This window comes from Amphiura filiformis, chromosome 19, assembly GCF_039555335.1.
Source record: "Amphiura filiformis chromosome 19, Afil_fr2py, whole genome shotgun sequence".
Lineage (NCBI taxonomy): Eukaryota > Metazoa > Echinodermata > Ophiuroidea > Amphilepidida > Amphiuridae > Amphiura > Amphiura filiformis.
The window spans coordinates 3,104,890-3,121,497 of NC_092646.1; the positions used below are offsets into that span (position 1 = coordinate 3,104,890).

The 16,608-nt window shown below is 36.5% G+C and overlaps 1 protein-coding gene across 1 annotated transcript; it reads right to left on the reverse strand.

Annotated features, from left to right (window-relative positions):
- Positions 1–10,176: 10,176 nt before the first annotated feature.
- Positions 10,177–15,459, reverse strand: LOC140141583 (uncharacterized). Its single transcript, XM_072163495.1, has 3 exons — positions 15,367–15,459; positions 13,065–13,370; positions 10,177–10,788 (listed from the first exon to the last, which is right to left on the reverse strand). The coding sequence occupies exons 1-3, from the start codon at positions 15,457–15,459 to the stop codon at positions 10,177–10,179; spliced, it is 1,011 nt and encodes a 336-aa protein (XP_072019596.1).
- Positions 15,460–16,608: the final 1,149 nt, after the last annotated feature.

Here is a 16,608-nt window from a genome sequence, read left to right on the forward strand (position 1 = left end):
CCCCGGGGGGCTGAAGAGGAAACAATTTTGCCGCCCCTTCCTTAACAGTCCGAAAAGGTTGACCCAATTTTTTTCACGGTCGTTTGAAAAAGTGAAGAGCAAAAAAAAAAAAAAAAAAAAAACATTCGTTTTGCCGCCCCTGTTTTTGCCGCCCCTTCTTGTTCCGCCGCCCCTTCGTTTTTGCCGCCCCTCCTTTGACCCCGGGGGCTGGCGCCCCCAAAGCCCCCCAAAAAAATACTCGCATGGCCCTCCCCACACACACAATCAAGACAAAGGACACCGATATGCTCTGTTTACTTAACCATGAACTTTACTTTATTTTCTTCAATACTTGCTACCCTTTACTTATCTCTGACTTATCTCATGAACTTTTTCTGCTGACATTTTAATACTTGCTGTGATACTCTCTATCACTGCCTGGATTCGTCGTCGCATACTCTGAACAAGATGTCTTATCTTTCCTTGGTCAATGTCTCGCCTTTTCCTGAGCAGGATGCGCCGAAGGCCTTCTAAGGTGGTGTCAGACTTGATTGCCTTGTTAGCTTTCCTCTTAAGAGTGTCCCACAAGTGTTCTAGTGGATTAAGGTCAGGGCTCTTTGCAGGCCAGTCGAAAGTATCAACCCCCTCTGTTTACAAGAACTCTCTGGTTAGGGCTGCGTGTGTACAGTACAACGCATTTGGCTTGAATAGGAGCTAAGTGCAACTTTCAAAATCCGACTTGAAGACACCCAAGCGCCCATAACTCGACCAAATGATATCGTAGAGCAACAAAAGAGGTATCAAAATGCGCAGGAGAAAGCTGCGCTTTATATACATTGAATAAGTTTTTGCTATATATTCAGTTCCCGATATATCTGACCATCTATAATCGTTTCGATACTTTCTGGGTTGAGTTAATTATCTGAAAATTGTATTTAGCATTAACACGTGTGGGATGGGATTTCATTATGTCATAGAAATGTTGACAATTAGCACATGATAAAAATCATTAATACCTAATCATCAAAACTCTTAGCCTTTAAACATGTTAACACTCTTTCAAGTGCAACTTGGAACCTTTTTTGTTTCGTATTTAGCACCGTATGCAATGCTAAGGTTCTATAAAGAACCTTCAAAAGTTCTATAAAGAACCTTAGATTAAAAAAACCCACTTTTTCTGTTCTATACTGAGAACATATGAAGGTTTCTTTATTAAGGGTTCCTTAAAGGTTCTTTAAACTTAATGTTCTATAAAGAACCATTTCTTGGCTAAAGAACCTTTTTTCATTTACAAAGAACCTCATTGGTTCGACGTGGATGCTTTATACAACCAAAATAGTTCTTTAGCCAAGAAAGTGGTTCTTTGTATAACCATAAGCTTAAAGAACCTTAAACCCTTAATAAAGAACCCTCCAAGTAATATAGTGTTATTGTGTAGAAAAGACAAAATATTTAGCCAAAAAAAAGGTTTTATAGAACCAAAAATGGTTCACACTGCTTTTTACTTTTTTAAAACTTTGCGATAGTCCTTCGAACGCATAAGTGGGCAAAATCTTCTCAAACATAAATATCTTACTGATGAAAAGGTTTTGATATTACGTGTTTACCGTAGTTTTCAGTCGTGAATGTAAAAATCCAATATTTACGAAGATATATGTGACCGTACACCACGAATCAGCCGTAAAGTCGACCCGGTCAATTTTGTTTTATTTCGTGTTTAGAAAATATATATCATAAGCTTTAAAATGGTATATCATTTGACTTCAAACGATATGGTTTGTTGAACTCTGCTCCTTCAACAAAATGGTACCTTTTTCGGTTCTTCATGTGTCTCTTTTTCCACATTGATAGTAATAAATATCAAAAAGTCATAATTGCGGTCATTTTAAATCATCCCCAAGTCAACGAGCTTTAGGAATGTCCTCTCATTGTTAATTGTTGGTTATACATACCTGGACAAAATACAATGCTTTGTAACTCACCACTTGAACAGGATTTAGCCAACGCAGACAAAGACTAGAGCTGTTTAAGGATTCTATAGAAATAGGTAGAAGGTTATTATCCTCTTCAGCAATAGGATTATTGATTGGTTTAAAAGGTGTTTGACGGCTACTAGCCGAATGAGATACATGTAGCACCAAATTAACTTGAAGTACCTATGAATACGACCTCAACTCCGAATACAATTTGCCGACTTTACGGCTCATTCGTGGTGTACGGCAACATATACCATATATCATTTTTGACAAGACAAACTACTCAAATTAAGTTAAAATAAGTTGGGTCATTTATAACAAGAACTCATTCATTTTTTAAATGACAAGGTAATGTTATCAAATTTCTTGTCATTTTGATGAGAATATCCGATTCATTTTGAAGAGCAATCTGTTATCAGTGGCGGGCTACGGGGGGGGGGGGGGGCAAGGGGGCATTTGCCCACCAATACTTTTCTACCCCCCCCCAACGCAATTAGCCCCCCTCTTTTGAGGCAAAAACACCAAAATCACACACATTCCCACTTTTTGCGGCAATTTTGTGCAAAATTGGTTGATTTTGCCCCCCTGAAATTGACTTCTCCCCCATGCCCTCCCGCCACTGTCTTTTATGTCCCCATCTGAATAGTTTGACAAGTTTCTATTCAAAAATTGTTAGTTCGTTTTAAGAGTGAAGTTTTCTTTTATTTGAAAGGTTTAAAATATTGTAAATTGCCCATCGACGATATCACGAATATTTCAATTGATTTAGCCTACATACACGTACAGGCAAAGTACTGGAAGTTATATGTGACTGATGTATGATCTATATACGAACAAGCTGGTGTTATTTACATTTGCGGTATTGAGCATTAAGGAAGTCCCTATTATTCCAGTCAAAATAAGTAATCACCGAAATCCCACTATTTTGTACAAAAATTAAATTTAAATCCAAGTTATGCCCTCAGCACCGGAACAAGTTCCTGGTGCCATCACTGACAATGGCAACATTTTTGTGGTGCCTACTTTTGCATGAATATTTGGAATCAACTCAAGGTAAAATCAGTGAAAATTTATACTAAATAGTCCATTGCTGCAACTTTAGAGCAAAAAATCCGAAATTGCACGATGAAACTCCGATTTTCCAAAATGGAAACTTATTAATCGCTTATTCATTTAAGTATACTTCTCTTTCTATATAATGGCTATATACATGCATATTTGTAAATAAACGGTACACTTTGGTCACTGTACCCTAATAATCAGTTACTCTTATCATGCTTATGGATATCCCAGCAAACACAAAACGTTTTCAAAACGTTTTAAATTGGTTTTAGTTTTTTTTGTGTGTGAAACGTTTAAAAACGTTTTAAAAACGCTGCCATGTAACAGTTCAATTGTTGATTACTAAACGTTTGCACCAAAATGTTTTATTAACGAAAAAAACCCGTATACAACGGCTCTTAAGACATTCATATTGGAACGCAATCACAGCGTTTAGACGTTCCAATACAACCAATTATTTTCGTATGTATAAAGCATATAACCATAAGCTTAATGAACCTTTAAGGAACCATTAATAAAGAACCCTCCAAGTAATATAGGTTTCTTGTGTAGAAAAGACAAATTATTTAGCCAAAAAATGGTTTTATAGAACCAAAAATGGTTCACACTGCTTTTTTAAAACTTTTTTTAAAACTTTGCGATAGTCCTTCGAACGCATAAGTGGGCAAAATCTTCTCAAACATAAATATCTTACTGATGAAAAGGTTTTGATATTACGTAGTTTACCGTAGTTTTCAGTCGTGAATGTAAAAATCCAAAATTTACGAAGATATATGTGACCGTACACTACGAATCAGCCGTAAAGTCGGCCCGGTCAATTTTGTTTTATTTCGTGTTTAGAAAATATATATCATAAGCTTTAAAATGGTATATCATTTGACTTCAAACGATATCCAGAAACGGGGTTATGGTTTGTTGAACTCTGCCCCTTCAACAAAATGATACCTTTTTCGGTTCTACATGGGTCTCTTTTTCCACATTGCTGGTAATAAATATCAAACAGTCATAATTGGCGGTCATTTCAAATCATCCCCAAGTCAACGAGCTTTAGGAATGTCCTCTCATTGTTAATTGTTGGTTATACATACCTGGACAAAATACAATGCTTTGTAACTCACCACTTGAACAGGATTTAGCCAACGCAAACAAAGACTAGAGCTGTTTAAGGATTCTATAGAAATAGGTAGAAGGTTATTATCCTCTATAGGATTATTGATTGGTTTAAAAGGTGTTTGACTGGTACTAGCCGAATGAGATACATGTAGCACCAAATTAACGTGAAGTACCTATGAATACGACCTCAACTCCGAATACAATTTGCCGACTTTACGGCTCATTCGTGGTGACGGCAACATATACCATATATCATTTTTTGACAAGACAAACTACTCAAATTAAGTTAAAATAAGTTGGGTCATTTATAACAAGAACTCAATCATTTTTTAAATGACAAGGTAATCTTATCAAATTTCTTGTCATTTTGATGAGAATATCCGATTCATTTTGAAGAGCAATCTGTTATCAGTGGCGGGCTACAGGGGGGCAAGGGGCATTTGCCCACCAATACTTTCTTCCCCCCAACGCAATTAGCCCCCCCTCTTTTGAGGCAAAAACACCAAAATCACACACATTCCCACTTTTTGCGGCAATTTTGTGCAAAATTGGTTGATTTTGCCCCCCTGAAATTCACTTCTCCCCCATGCCTTCCCGCCACTGTCTTTTATGTCCCCATCTGAATAGTTTGACAAGTTTCTATTCAAAAATTGTTAGTTCGTTTTAAGAGTGAAGTTTTTTTTATTTGAAAGTTTTAAAATATTGTAAATTGCCCATCGACGATATCACGAATATTTCAATTGATTTAGCCTACATACACGTACAGGCAAAGTACTGGAAGTTATATGTGACTGATGTATGATCTATATACGAACAAGCTGGTGTTATTTACATTTGCGGTATTGGGCATTAAGGAAGTCCCTATTATTCCAGTCAAAATAAGTGATCACCGAAATCCCACTATTTTGTACAAAAATTAAATTTAAATCCAAGTTATGCCCTCAGCACCGGAACAAGTTCCTGGTGCCATCACTGACAATGGCAACATTTTTGTGGTGCCTACTTTGAATGAATAATTGGAATCAACTCAAGGTAAAATCAGTGAAACGATTTAAACTAAATAGTCAATTTGCTGCAACTATAGAGCAAAAAATCCGAAATTACACGACGAAACTCCGATTTTCCAAAATGGAAACTTATTAATCTCTTATTCACTTAAGTATACTTGAACAAGCCGTTCTCTTTCTATATAAAGGCTATATACATTCATTTTTATAAATAAACTAAACTTTGGTTACTGTACGCCTAATAATCAGTTACTCTTATGGATATACGCCATAATGCTATATTTCAAAATATAGAAACTGGATTCAGCCTTTCCAAGAAAACATCAGAGCTAACAACATCGGCTGATGACGAGGAAGTTCCTCGAAAGCGCTCCCGGTAAGCAAAATAAACAAGTAGTGTTGAAGTTTAAATTAATAATTATCATGATGGCAAAAACAGTTCGGCACTACAAGCGATAGATGACGACATCGCTTTCTACAGTTACATTATTTTGAAAAGTGATGGTTTATATTTATTTATGGTTCGTCAGTATGAGATATTCATAACGAACGTCCAGAACAGGCTGAAAGTTGGTCGCATTATTTAAATCAAGAGTACACAACAAAACTATGAGAAATGAAGTGAATAGATTCATCAGGTTTGTAAATCAAATCAAAGTAGTTATTTGTGCTTGGCAAAACCAGTAAGTTTTTTACTTACTAATATTTCGTCCATCACGTCGGAGGACTTCATCAGATGTGAGCATCTGTTCCACTTCCCCGGGAAACTGGCTTCCGGTTTTGAGTAGTCTTACTTCCAGTCTTCAAAAGTGAGTCAAATACTTAGGAAATAAGTGCCTTCCTCTCTAAGAGGGGGACCAAGACCATGAATAGAGAGGAAGGCACTTATTTCCTAAGTCACGTATTTGCAATAGCAAATTTCTTTATGGAATTTCTGGAACAGCAAGCAATCGCGACTGCCCCGAGTGATTGTAAGCCACGGTATTGGCGTCGCTATGTGGATGATGTACTAGAAATAATCAAAGCAGGCCAAGTTCAAAACTTAACTGATCACCTCAACACAATCGACAAAACAGACAGTATAAAATTCACCTATGAAGAAGAGAAAGAAGGAAAAATTCCATTTCTCGACACGCTAATTGTCCGGAAACCTGACGGTTCGGTAAAGCTTCTGGTATACAGAAAACCAACACACACTGACCAATATCTCAGTTTTAAGTCAGAACACCCTCTCCATCAGAAAATGGGTGTAGTCCGAACCTTGTTTGATCGCATGTACAGCGTGGTCACGGACGAAGCGGATAGAGCAAATGAAACATGTGCGAGGAGCCCTAAAAAACTGTGGCTATCCAAAATGGGCAGTGGACCAAGTGAAATCAAAAATGCAACTTAAAACAAAACCAGCTGTGAAACCTACCGCAAAGAAAGACCAAAAGAATGAGGACAAAACCAAGGGTATGGTAGTGCTCCCTTATGTCAATGGAATTTCCGAGCGTGTTCAAAGAATTTTCAAAAAGCATAAAGTCGACACCGCTAAGAAACCTCATCAAACCCTCAAAAAAATCCTGGTCCACCCCAAAGACAAAAGAGGCAAGCTAAAAACAGGCAATTGTATTTATGAGATTGGCTGCCAAAATTGCGATCTCACTTTAATATGCATGTTGGCGAAACTACACGTTTGTTTAGGATAAGACTTGCGGAGCACAAAGCGGAAGTAAAGAAAGCCAACGAGAAAAATTTACTCGGTCAGAACGTAGGGCATCCGAGCAAGAACAAACAAAGTCAGCCATATCGGATCATGTCGCAAGGACAAATCACGTCGTCAATTGGGAGGACTCCAAGATACTTGGCAAGGAGCATGTCAGAAAGTCAAGAGAAGTACGAGAAGCGACGGAGATCAGAAAGAGGGGGACAAAGACCATGAATAGAGAGGAAGGCACTTATTTCCTAAGTCACGTATTTGACCCACTTTTGAAGACTGGAAGTAAGACTACTCAAAACCGGAAGCCAGTTTCCCGGGAAAGTGGATCAGATGCTCACATCTGATGAAGTCCTCCGACGTGATGGACGAAATATTAGTAAGTAAAAAACTTACTGGTTTTGCCAAGCACAAATTACTACTTTGATATGAGAAATGAACATATGAAACTCAAAGTTTCTCCTTCAAATGAATGAGAAATACTAATTAACGTGTCAAAAACCTGTCACATTATCGTGTTAAATTGTCTCGTTTAAAACAATGTGACAGGTTGTTGACATGTTGATTAGTATTTGTCATTCATTTGGATGAGAAAGATTAATAGAAATGAGACAATTTTCAATTATCATAGTTGTCCAATTCTCATCAGTTTGAAAGAATTCTCATTTTAAATTTCTACTATATAGTGATAGCATATGCCAGGGTTATAGTCGCCCGGCGACTACATGTAATTCAATCTGACGAAGAGAAGAAATAAGGCCTTTCCCACAAAATATTGTGACAGGTGCATCAGCTCAGTAAATCAATATCATATCTTATTCCTTTTTACACATTCCCTGCAAAATATGACATTTTCTCGTCATAAACTGAGTAATAATAACCACGATAACTGGCTGGATCAATTTTAATTTTTTGTTCACGGAGTGAACATTTCCCCCACTTGAACCCGTGGCACATCTCATATGCACAGTTTATCCCTTACATACACTGCGTCTTGAATAGCTAATGTAGCCAGCCCATCAACCCTGTGATTAAGAGGCTAGGAAATAATTCCTAATGTCTCATACCCAGGTTTGTATCCCTTTATCTAATCCTGTCCCACATGACAAGGACTTTTTAGCACATCTTATCTTGTATTGAGACAATGGCAGCCAGGACTATCTTTTTTGCCTTTTTTCTAAGCATGTTTACTACTGGATTGAGCCATCACATGATTATAATAGGCTTTACTGATTGGCGGGTAAGGTCAATGCTATTGTTTATTTTGTGATAAGGCTGTGCATATTACTGCATATATGAAAAATACACTGCATATTTTGATACAGGCGATTTACTCAATTACTTCCAGCTGACGAAATTTAGTTCCTGTTATCTACCCAGTAATGTTTGCTTATCTTAATTGGAACACTTATAATTATTGGGCCAAGCTTATTATCTGCATGGTATAATTGAATTTCAATAGGCCTAATGATAGCGTATTGATTTGAAAGTTTTATAAATTGTAAGATCAGTGCAGAGTAGGTTTGATATGAAAATGGAAAGTTGGAACAAATTACTATACACCTTTTCCCTGAACCGTGTCTTTATGAAAGACTCTTCTTGTTTTAAAATGATATGCAAGATCTGGGTGTGCTTTCTCCACTGATTTTTTTTCGCTATTGAGTCACATTATATTATATAATCAAAGTATGTCTTGAATATACAAAGAATTACAGAAACCAATATTTCTGTAACTGTAACTGCAGATTTCACACCACCAAATAGATTTAAGCATTAAAATGAGCAGAAATTTGCATAATTTTAGCCAAATTTGGATTGGTCATGATTAGTAATATTATTTCCTGCAAGTGTACCACAGATGGGCGAGATCAAATAACTTTTAATGATTTTAAGCAGCCTTTTCTTTACAGAAACACTGGCATGGTTTTGCCTGTAAAATAGACAATTCCCAGACATCGTAGACTTCGAGGGCCAGTCGTAAAAAATAATGACGGTCAACCTATATTTTTTCCCAGCCAGAGGGATCAGGCAAGGGCTGATTTCAACCATCATAGCTGTCGCTTAAAACTGAGTCGCTCCTGTGAAGAAAAAATGACGTTTTCTTAAGGCTAATTTAGCACATATCTCTATGGGACTCTGATTTGGTGGTGTGAGATCTGAAACCGATACACACATTGACAATACGAGTATAGGCGGTAGATGAAATAGCGCGTTTCTTTCATTTAACCTCATTTTGTTTGGTTCAAAATGAAAGGGGCATTATCTGATAGAAAAAACCTTTTTTGTATGGAAATATTACCATATTGTTTTTCTTAATCTGGCCACAAAATATTGCTTGAGCATTACAAATACTTTAAAAAATATTTGTTAGTATTCATGTTTTTTTTTTGGTTTTTGTATTTTTTTTTTTAATGAAAGCATCGATCCCCCGGGCATCGATCACACCTAAACATTCGATCATGTCCTAAATTCTATTAAGGGAAGGGGTATGAACGTTTGGACAGTATTTTTTGTGGGACATTAGAGCACATCAGACATACCGAATTGCATTCTGAATACGAAGCATGTCCTTCTGATATCAAATAATTTTGATTTTTTGAAATTCGCAATGTAATACACATTTTATGGCAAATCATTAAAATTGATATTTTGATATTTAACAGTACTTGAAGTAAACTTTATAAATCTGATGATTTATACTTAAAGTGTATGTAGGTGGGATGAAAAGCCGACGATCTATTGAAAATTTTGACCTTTCGTATTCAAGATATGGATTTTTTTTTTCCAAAACACCAAAAAAAAAATAGGTCTTTTTGGAAAAAAAATCCATATCTTCAACATAAAAGGTCAAAATTTTCAATTGATCGTCGGCTTTTCCTCCCAGCTACATACACTTTAAGAATATATCATTAGATTTATAAAATTTATTTCGAGGACTGTTATATATCAAAAATTTGAAAAATATCAAATTTTAATAATTTGTCATAAAATTTGTATTATATCGTGAATTTCAAAAATGAAAATTATTTGATATCAGAAAGACATGCTTCGTATTCAGAATGCAATTCGATACGTCTGAGGTGCTCTCATGTCCCACAAAAATGCTGTCGAAACGCCATAAACGCTCATTCTAGATCCCTTAATCTTTTTCAGGTGTTTTATTTGTGAAAAGAGTGTCGCATTTGCCTACTTAAAGCTGAAACAGCTTAACAGTAGGCTACTCAACAGAGCTACTCAACAAAAGGGCAAATGAGTTCTCCCCGAATCTGTACGAATTACATTGAAACGGTATGCTGGAAACCACGTCGGCAGGAGAAGCAAGAGGTAAGCATTAAAACAATCAAATACCGGTATTCAATAAGGTTGTAATGGTAGCTTTCAATGGATCATAATTCATGGCATTTCCATTTGACAATGCGCCTGTATCGTGCACGAACCACTGCCCACCTTTTCTGGACAAGCAACACATTACGATGGCCTGACGATGGCCGGCCTTTTTGGTTTGATCGGCACAGAGCATTTGATCCGGGTGGGCTTTATCGAAAAATCGCAAACTTGGATTCGGAAAATGGGATATGGTGGGTGAATTATACGCACTTAGGGTGAAGAAGACATGAGTTACTGAATTTGGAATTGAGTGTAATTCCACATTTATCAGATGGTGTCCTTGGCGTTTCACGGAATCCATTATATCTCCCGAGTGTGTAATGGCATTGCCACATACGCCGCCGCGATGATAATCAACTACACCGACGAAGCTTTTCCCATTATAGACTAGTGCAGATGCATCAAGGTAATCTTGTCCTCTGCTTGGATAACCCCAATAGAGATCAAACACTACCTTGTTCAGGTTTGGTGCGACAGCAACTAGAAGGACCATCAAGTGTATGGTAGAATTCGGCTTAACATTCCATGTAGACAAGGTGGCCAACGAGTTGTCAGGCATAAAATTCTGTAAAAAAGCAAATTACCAACTGTTAATTTGCTGTTCATAGTGTGAAGACATGAGTTGACCTCAAGGTTTATCAACAAAGACTGGTATATCGATATGCTCGAACGAACTGCATAATAACCACTACACTGTTCAATAGCCTTATTGTAATGTGGCGAGCCCTGAACAAAATATGATGCGTGTGCAGACTGCCAGGCAATGACGTCAGAAGTCAATTCATCTATACACTTTCGCCTGACATGGAATATGATCATACAGAAAATAATTATAATAAACTATATCTAACTATATATCAATGTTAGTGGATGTGATCATCATCGAGCACTGAAAATGATCAAGGTCATATTAACGTCATTTGAGGTCAACTGAGTATTGGTTGTCGGAATACCCTGAAACTTAGTGATGTGACCACAATTAAGTGGGAGTTTTATGGGAGAATCCGAACCCGGGGGCCTGCAGCGCCAGCCAGCCAGTACGTATCACAAAACGATCAATTCGTGCTAAGTTTCACATGGTTTTACTTGCCCACGGCGATTGATAAAACCATGAATGAATATTGGTTTGATTGACATCTGTCTGTAAAAACAAGGGGGAGGCCAAACATTTTGAGCAGATGTACGTGAGGGGGGACGCAGATTTTTTTGTCAAAACTCCCTCTCCGCCTGGTATAATTATTGCACGGTCCCTAAGCGCTAACATTTTTCAAGGTCATCTGAGTTCAACTAAGTAAAGATTGTTGAATTGTCATGAAACTTGGTGGACGTGATCACCATTGAGCACCGAAAAAGTTCAGTGTCATGTCAAGGTCAACTGAGGTCAAGTGAGTATTGATTATCGGATTGTCATGAAACGTGGATGTGATCAGAATTAAGTGCCTAATATATTTAAAGGCCTGTAAAGGTTATCTGAGGTCAACTGAGTATAGTATTGGATTATCATGAAACCTGGTGGATGTGTTCGAGCAGCAAAATCAAGTTAAAATTAAAACAAATTACCAGCATTCCAGGTACTTTACAAAATTATGAAACATGAAACATAACTGCAATCAGACTTGGATGCCTTGTATAATTGGAGTCTGATGTGGGACCTCAACTTCCATCCCTCAAAATGTCAGGTTATTACCATGTCCAGGCGCATAAATCAAGTTCAATTTGCTTATAAGAGATGCCATTAAAGATCTTGGTGTTAATGTTTCAAACAGGCTTGACTGGAGTATTCATGTAAAACAAGTGGTTAAAAAGAGCAACCGAAAGATAGGGATGATCATGCGAACAGTTGGTTTTAATGCACAAGTTAAAGTGACTAAGACTCTTTATACTGCCCTTGTCAGGAGTGACCTTGAGTATGGAGCTGTCTTTGGAGTGGGACTTCAAAACAAAATGTCCAGCTTATTGAAGGTGTCCAAAGACGGGCTACCAAATTCATTATGCACTATCCTGACAAGGACTATAAAGAGCGGTTAACCAGTCTTGACCTTCTTCCACTATCATCCAGAAGGGAACTTGGTGATCTTGGCTTTTTTCATAGATGCAAGTTGGGCCAATATGATTTAGATGTAGATAAGTTTGTTGTTTTTAAAAGTAAAAACCAACAGAACCATCCCACCACTAGGCTCTCTGCGGATCCTCTTATGTTATCTTTTCAGAGGTGTAAGACTGAATCCCACAAACAATCATACTTCAACCGCATTGTTCCCTTGTGGAACCAGCTGCCTCTGGAAACCAGATTATCCAATTCCATTTCTTCTTTCAAATATCAAGCTCTGGATTTTTTGAAGTCTCAATTTTATTCCAAATTTGTTCCTTTTGATACCTGCACTTGGTTTTCTACTTGCCGGTGCCCAAATTGAAGGCCCATTTAAGATCTTGCCTCTGGCATTCCATTCTTTTTTCCAAATTGTTTAGGTCTTTCCTAGGTGGGATGGTTCTAGAGGTGAATTTACACCTGTTTATCCCAGCCTATTCGCTGGTCTTTTAACATGTTTTTTTTTTTTAAAAAAAGCTTTTATATTTATATTTGTCAAAATTTTGATGTGCAATAATTATATATGTACCAGTGATGAAGTCTAATAAATAAATAAATAAATAAATAAATAAATAAATAAATAAATAAATAAATAAATAAATAAATAAATAAATAAATAAATAAATAAATAAATAAATAAATAAATAAATAAATAAATAAATAAATAAATAAATAAATAAATAAATAAATAAATAAATAATGATATTCACCAGTGGTGTTGCCTTTTTTAAAGACAGTTGTTCTGGACTTACCTGTAGTTCTTTCCCACCGTAAAGTAGACTTTGTTTTCCAGCTTCAACTCCAAAAGGCTGACTTATCTGCTCTTTAAGACTAACAATAGAAGTCGAAGACGAATATGGAAACTGTCTACTATCACCATCAAGTCTGGCAATCGTGATCTTTCCAGAAGCACCACTGGACGCTGCTTCTACGAACTTTATCTCCGGAAAAAGAGACTGTAGTTGACTATAGCATTTTCGTAAGGTGAGAGAATTCTTATCGACAGGTTTGTTGCACTGTGAGCACTGATTCTGTTTCTCCCAATAGTTTGTGACGCACTGGAAGTTAAAATAGAAAATTCATTCATGCATTCATCTTTTCTTTAGATATCGTGAAATGTGAATATTGTTCTGGTATACCAGAACGACATTAAACACATTGTCTATGGAGCAGTTTAATTCACATAATCATGTATAACTCGCAATCGTAAAATCGGAATCAACTGAAATTTTGGGAATAAGCTTTTTTCGTGAATATATATCCACTGAAAAATGTCATTAAAAAAGAGGATGCTAGGATCATGAAAATACTATCTTGGTTACTAGTATATATGTTAATGCAAAGGTCAAATAACTTTAAATCTGAAGGATTATAACATTAAAATAAATCACCAATTTTCAATGTATCTGTACTATGATGTGCCCTGAGTAATCTAATTTAACTTTGTTTGCAAGCTTAAAGTATTTCATGAGAGATAAGAGAAAGGGGAAACCAGGAGTTTTTGTGTTATGACATGTTTTCGGGGAACCCCTTTGGTTATAGTAAACAAACACAATCAGAGCTATTCTGGAACATTCTTTATTTTGCATCGTTGGGAACATCCCTTAGATTGTAAATGGGTAATATGACATAATTTTAGAAATTCTCCAGGAAGTGAATGACAGAATGTCTATTAATAGATTGTATGTATAAAAGTGAAAAGCCTGAGTCTGCTCTTTGCAGAATGTCATGAGAGATAGTAAGCTCTCTATGTGTTGGTCATGTTGTGCTTAAAAAGGCGGTACATTTAAACCATTTAAACCAGCTAAGTGTTAGGATGACGGCGCAAGGAGTTTGTGTGTTTGTGGAATGGCGCAAGGAGATAAGGGTTTGGAGAACTGCGGAAAGAGTTTCAACTTAAAAGTGTTAGGATAGCGGCGCAAGGAGTTAAGTGTTTGGAGAAATCAGCACAATTTCTGTGCGAGGATTTTATACGCAAGGCTATATAAATGCAAGTGTACAATGGACTTCGCTGATTCTTGCAGGACAAGTGAATAAGGATATTATACATCAGCCGTCAAGAACATTGCATGAAAAAGAAGACTGCTGGTTAAGTACTGATTAATTAAACGGTGATTATATTGTATGGGCAATTGTTGTTATGTACCAAACATATTTTACTTTCATTTAAAGACTTAGATTTTGTTAGCTTAATCAAACAGTGTATTTGTGTTGTGCATTCGTGTGGATTTGGGTAAGAGGTGATTTTGGCCTTGGGTCAATACGGCTCGTAACAGTACATATTCACAAAATATTATAATGAGGTAATTAGCATATTTTACCGCTTGGGACTGATAACAAAATGATTATTATTGAAGAATATTGCCATTGTCATAAGAGGTGTTTATGAAAAACTTGATTTATTACATTGTATTAGATCAAATATAATGGCAATTGATATGCCGACGGGCAAGCTGTAAAACGCAACAATTGTCCAAGCATGTCCAAGCTGAAACAGCGGATCAGTTGATAATAAAGTTATTTTGGAAATTAAATGCAAATAGGTATTAACGACGATTGGCGAATTCAGCATATAGGCCTAGATGGTATACAAGAAGGAGCAAAGGTCATTGGTATTTGTATAGGCACATCACCTTGGTGGTACCTCAGTATTCAACGTTATTTTCATAATAAACGCCTGTTTAGTGATCTATATTTGATTACGTCACGTAAAATTACCATTATAATGACGTCACGCTTACAAGTATAGACCACTTGACATGTGACGTCATTGCCTGGCAGTATGCACACGCATTATGGTACTTTCCATTGTTCTTTGCCCTGCAGTGTGCGTGCGCATCGTAGTCTGCTCAGGGCATGTGTATTTTAAATCTCCCACCACATTTCATATAGTACAAGAAAGCCATTGAACAGTGAAGCAGTTCGTTCGGGCATATCGACAGACCAATCCCTCGCCTTTGTTGATAAACAATAATGTAAAGTGGTCTATACCGCTTGTTAATCATGTTAATTAATATTTTGTGAAACTGGGGAACTGAATTTCATCGGCCTTACCCGTAAACAGTGCAGAGGTGCATGGTCGCAGTCATCCCTTAAAGTTGTCGGTGGAAATTCATTTGATAACTTGTTTTTGAGACATTTTTGCATTTCATTTTAAACATTCGGGGGCTTCACGACTTCAGCAGACCTGGTAATACAAATTCAATGCACATATCGTTAAAAAGGCAATTAAAAACAAAAATACGTTTCATATCATAGGACTATAGATCACAGAGGGATGGGGGTTGACCCCGCAATATTTTGATGAGGGAATGGTCTATACAATCACCCCCTCCTCCCCCAATGTTGACGCCTGTATGTGACTTTCTGACCAAAATAACCTCATATTTGGCCATCAGCTTAAAAAGTGCCATTTTTTTAGCTCTTTCGCGCGAATTTGTTTCACTTTTGCACCAGCAGTCATCATTTCATAACTGTCTCGTTCGTATTATAAAGATTGGGTATGTGGTGTTCATATTTTGATTTTTCTTAGATGCCTTGAATCATAAAAGCAGGCCTATATTAAAATATATAATTCACGCGGTAGCAAGTTTGAAAAATAAACGACTGCTAAATCTTTAATCAACAATTTATTGTCATAGATCAAGAATAAAATAATTTCAAACATGCATTTTTTGTTTTGTTTGTTTCATGGACTACTTCGTAACCTAATGACCTTCCAAGCTTGGCTACATTCATAAAAAGAAAGGAACTCTACCAAAAAACCGGGAAAAAACGTTGACAACGTAAAGAAAGTATCAAGTTTACAAACCCCCGGCTCACTTTTTGAAACTTGGTCCCATTTTGAACATCAACAGCAAATAAGTGTTTTTGTTTTATTTTATTTTCAACAAACTACAACGTTTTCAACAGGATGATACAAAATACAAAATAATAACAAAAACAAAAGCATCACTGCCATTTTAGGCCTACTTGTTATTCATTTAATTCAATCATTAATCATGAAATTCATAAGAACAAGAGCAAACAATAACACTTTCTGGTCGATCCATAAATCTTACAAACTAAAATGATTAAAAATCGCAATGATTAAGATATGAGCGATTACATAACGCATGCGTCAATTCACTTCATTCCAAGTTTGAAAGAAAGATCATTCAACACAATGCGCAATAGTGGTTAACTGTCAATGGGCTTCATGTTTTGTTCTGTGAAATCCGTTTCGTTCTTTTTAAACAATCTGCTTCTTGTAAAACTTGATTAGGTTTTGTTCAAATTTGAAAACCTAAACGATAT

Bases quoted from the DNA above. Each gene is read 5' to 3' on its own strand.
- LOC140141583 (XM_072163495.1), bottom strand. From the start codon at position 15,459: ATGCAAAAATGTCTCAAAAACAAGTTATCAAATGAATTTCCACCGACA. The intron at 13,371-15,366 runs GTAAGGCCGATG...TTTAACTTCCAG, and splicing joins CACCTCTGCACTGTTTACGG to TGCGTCACAAACTATTGGGA. The intron at 10,789-13,064 runs GTAAGTCCAGAA...GCTTTTTTACAG, and splicing joins ACGGTGGGAAAGAACTACAG to AATTTTATGCCTGACAACTC.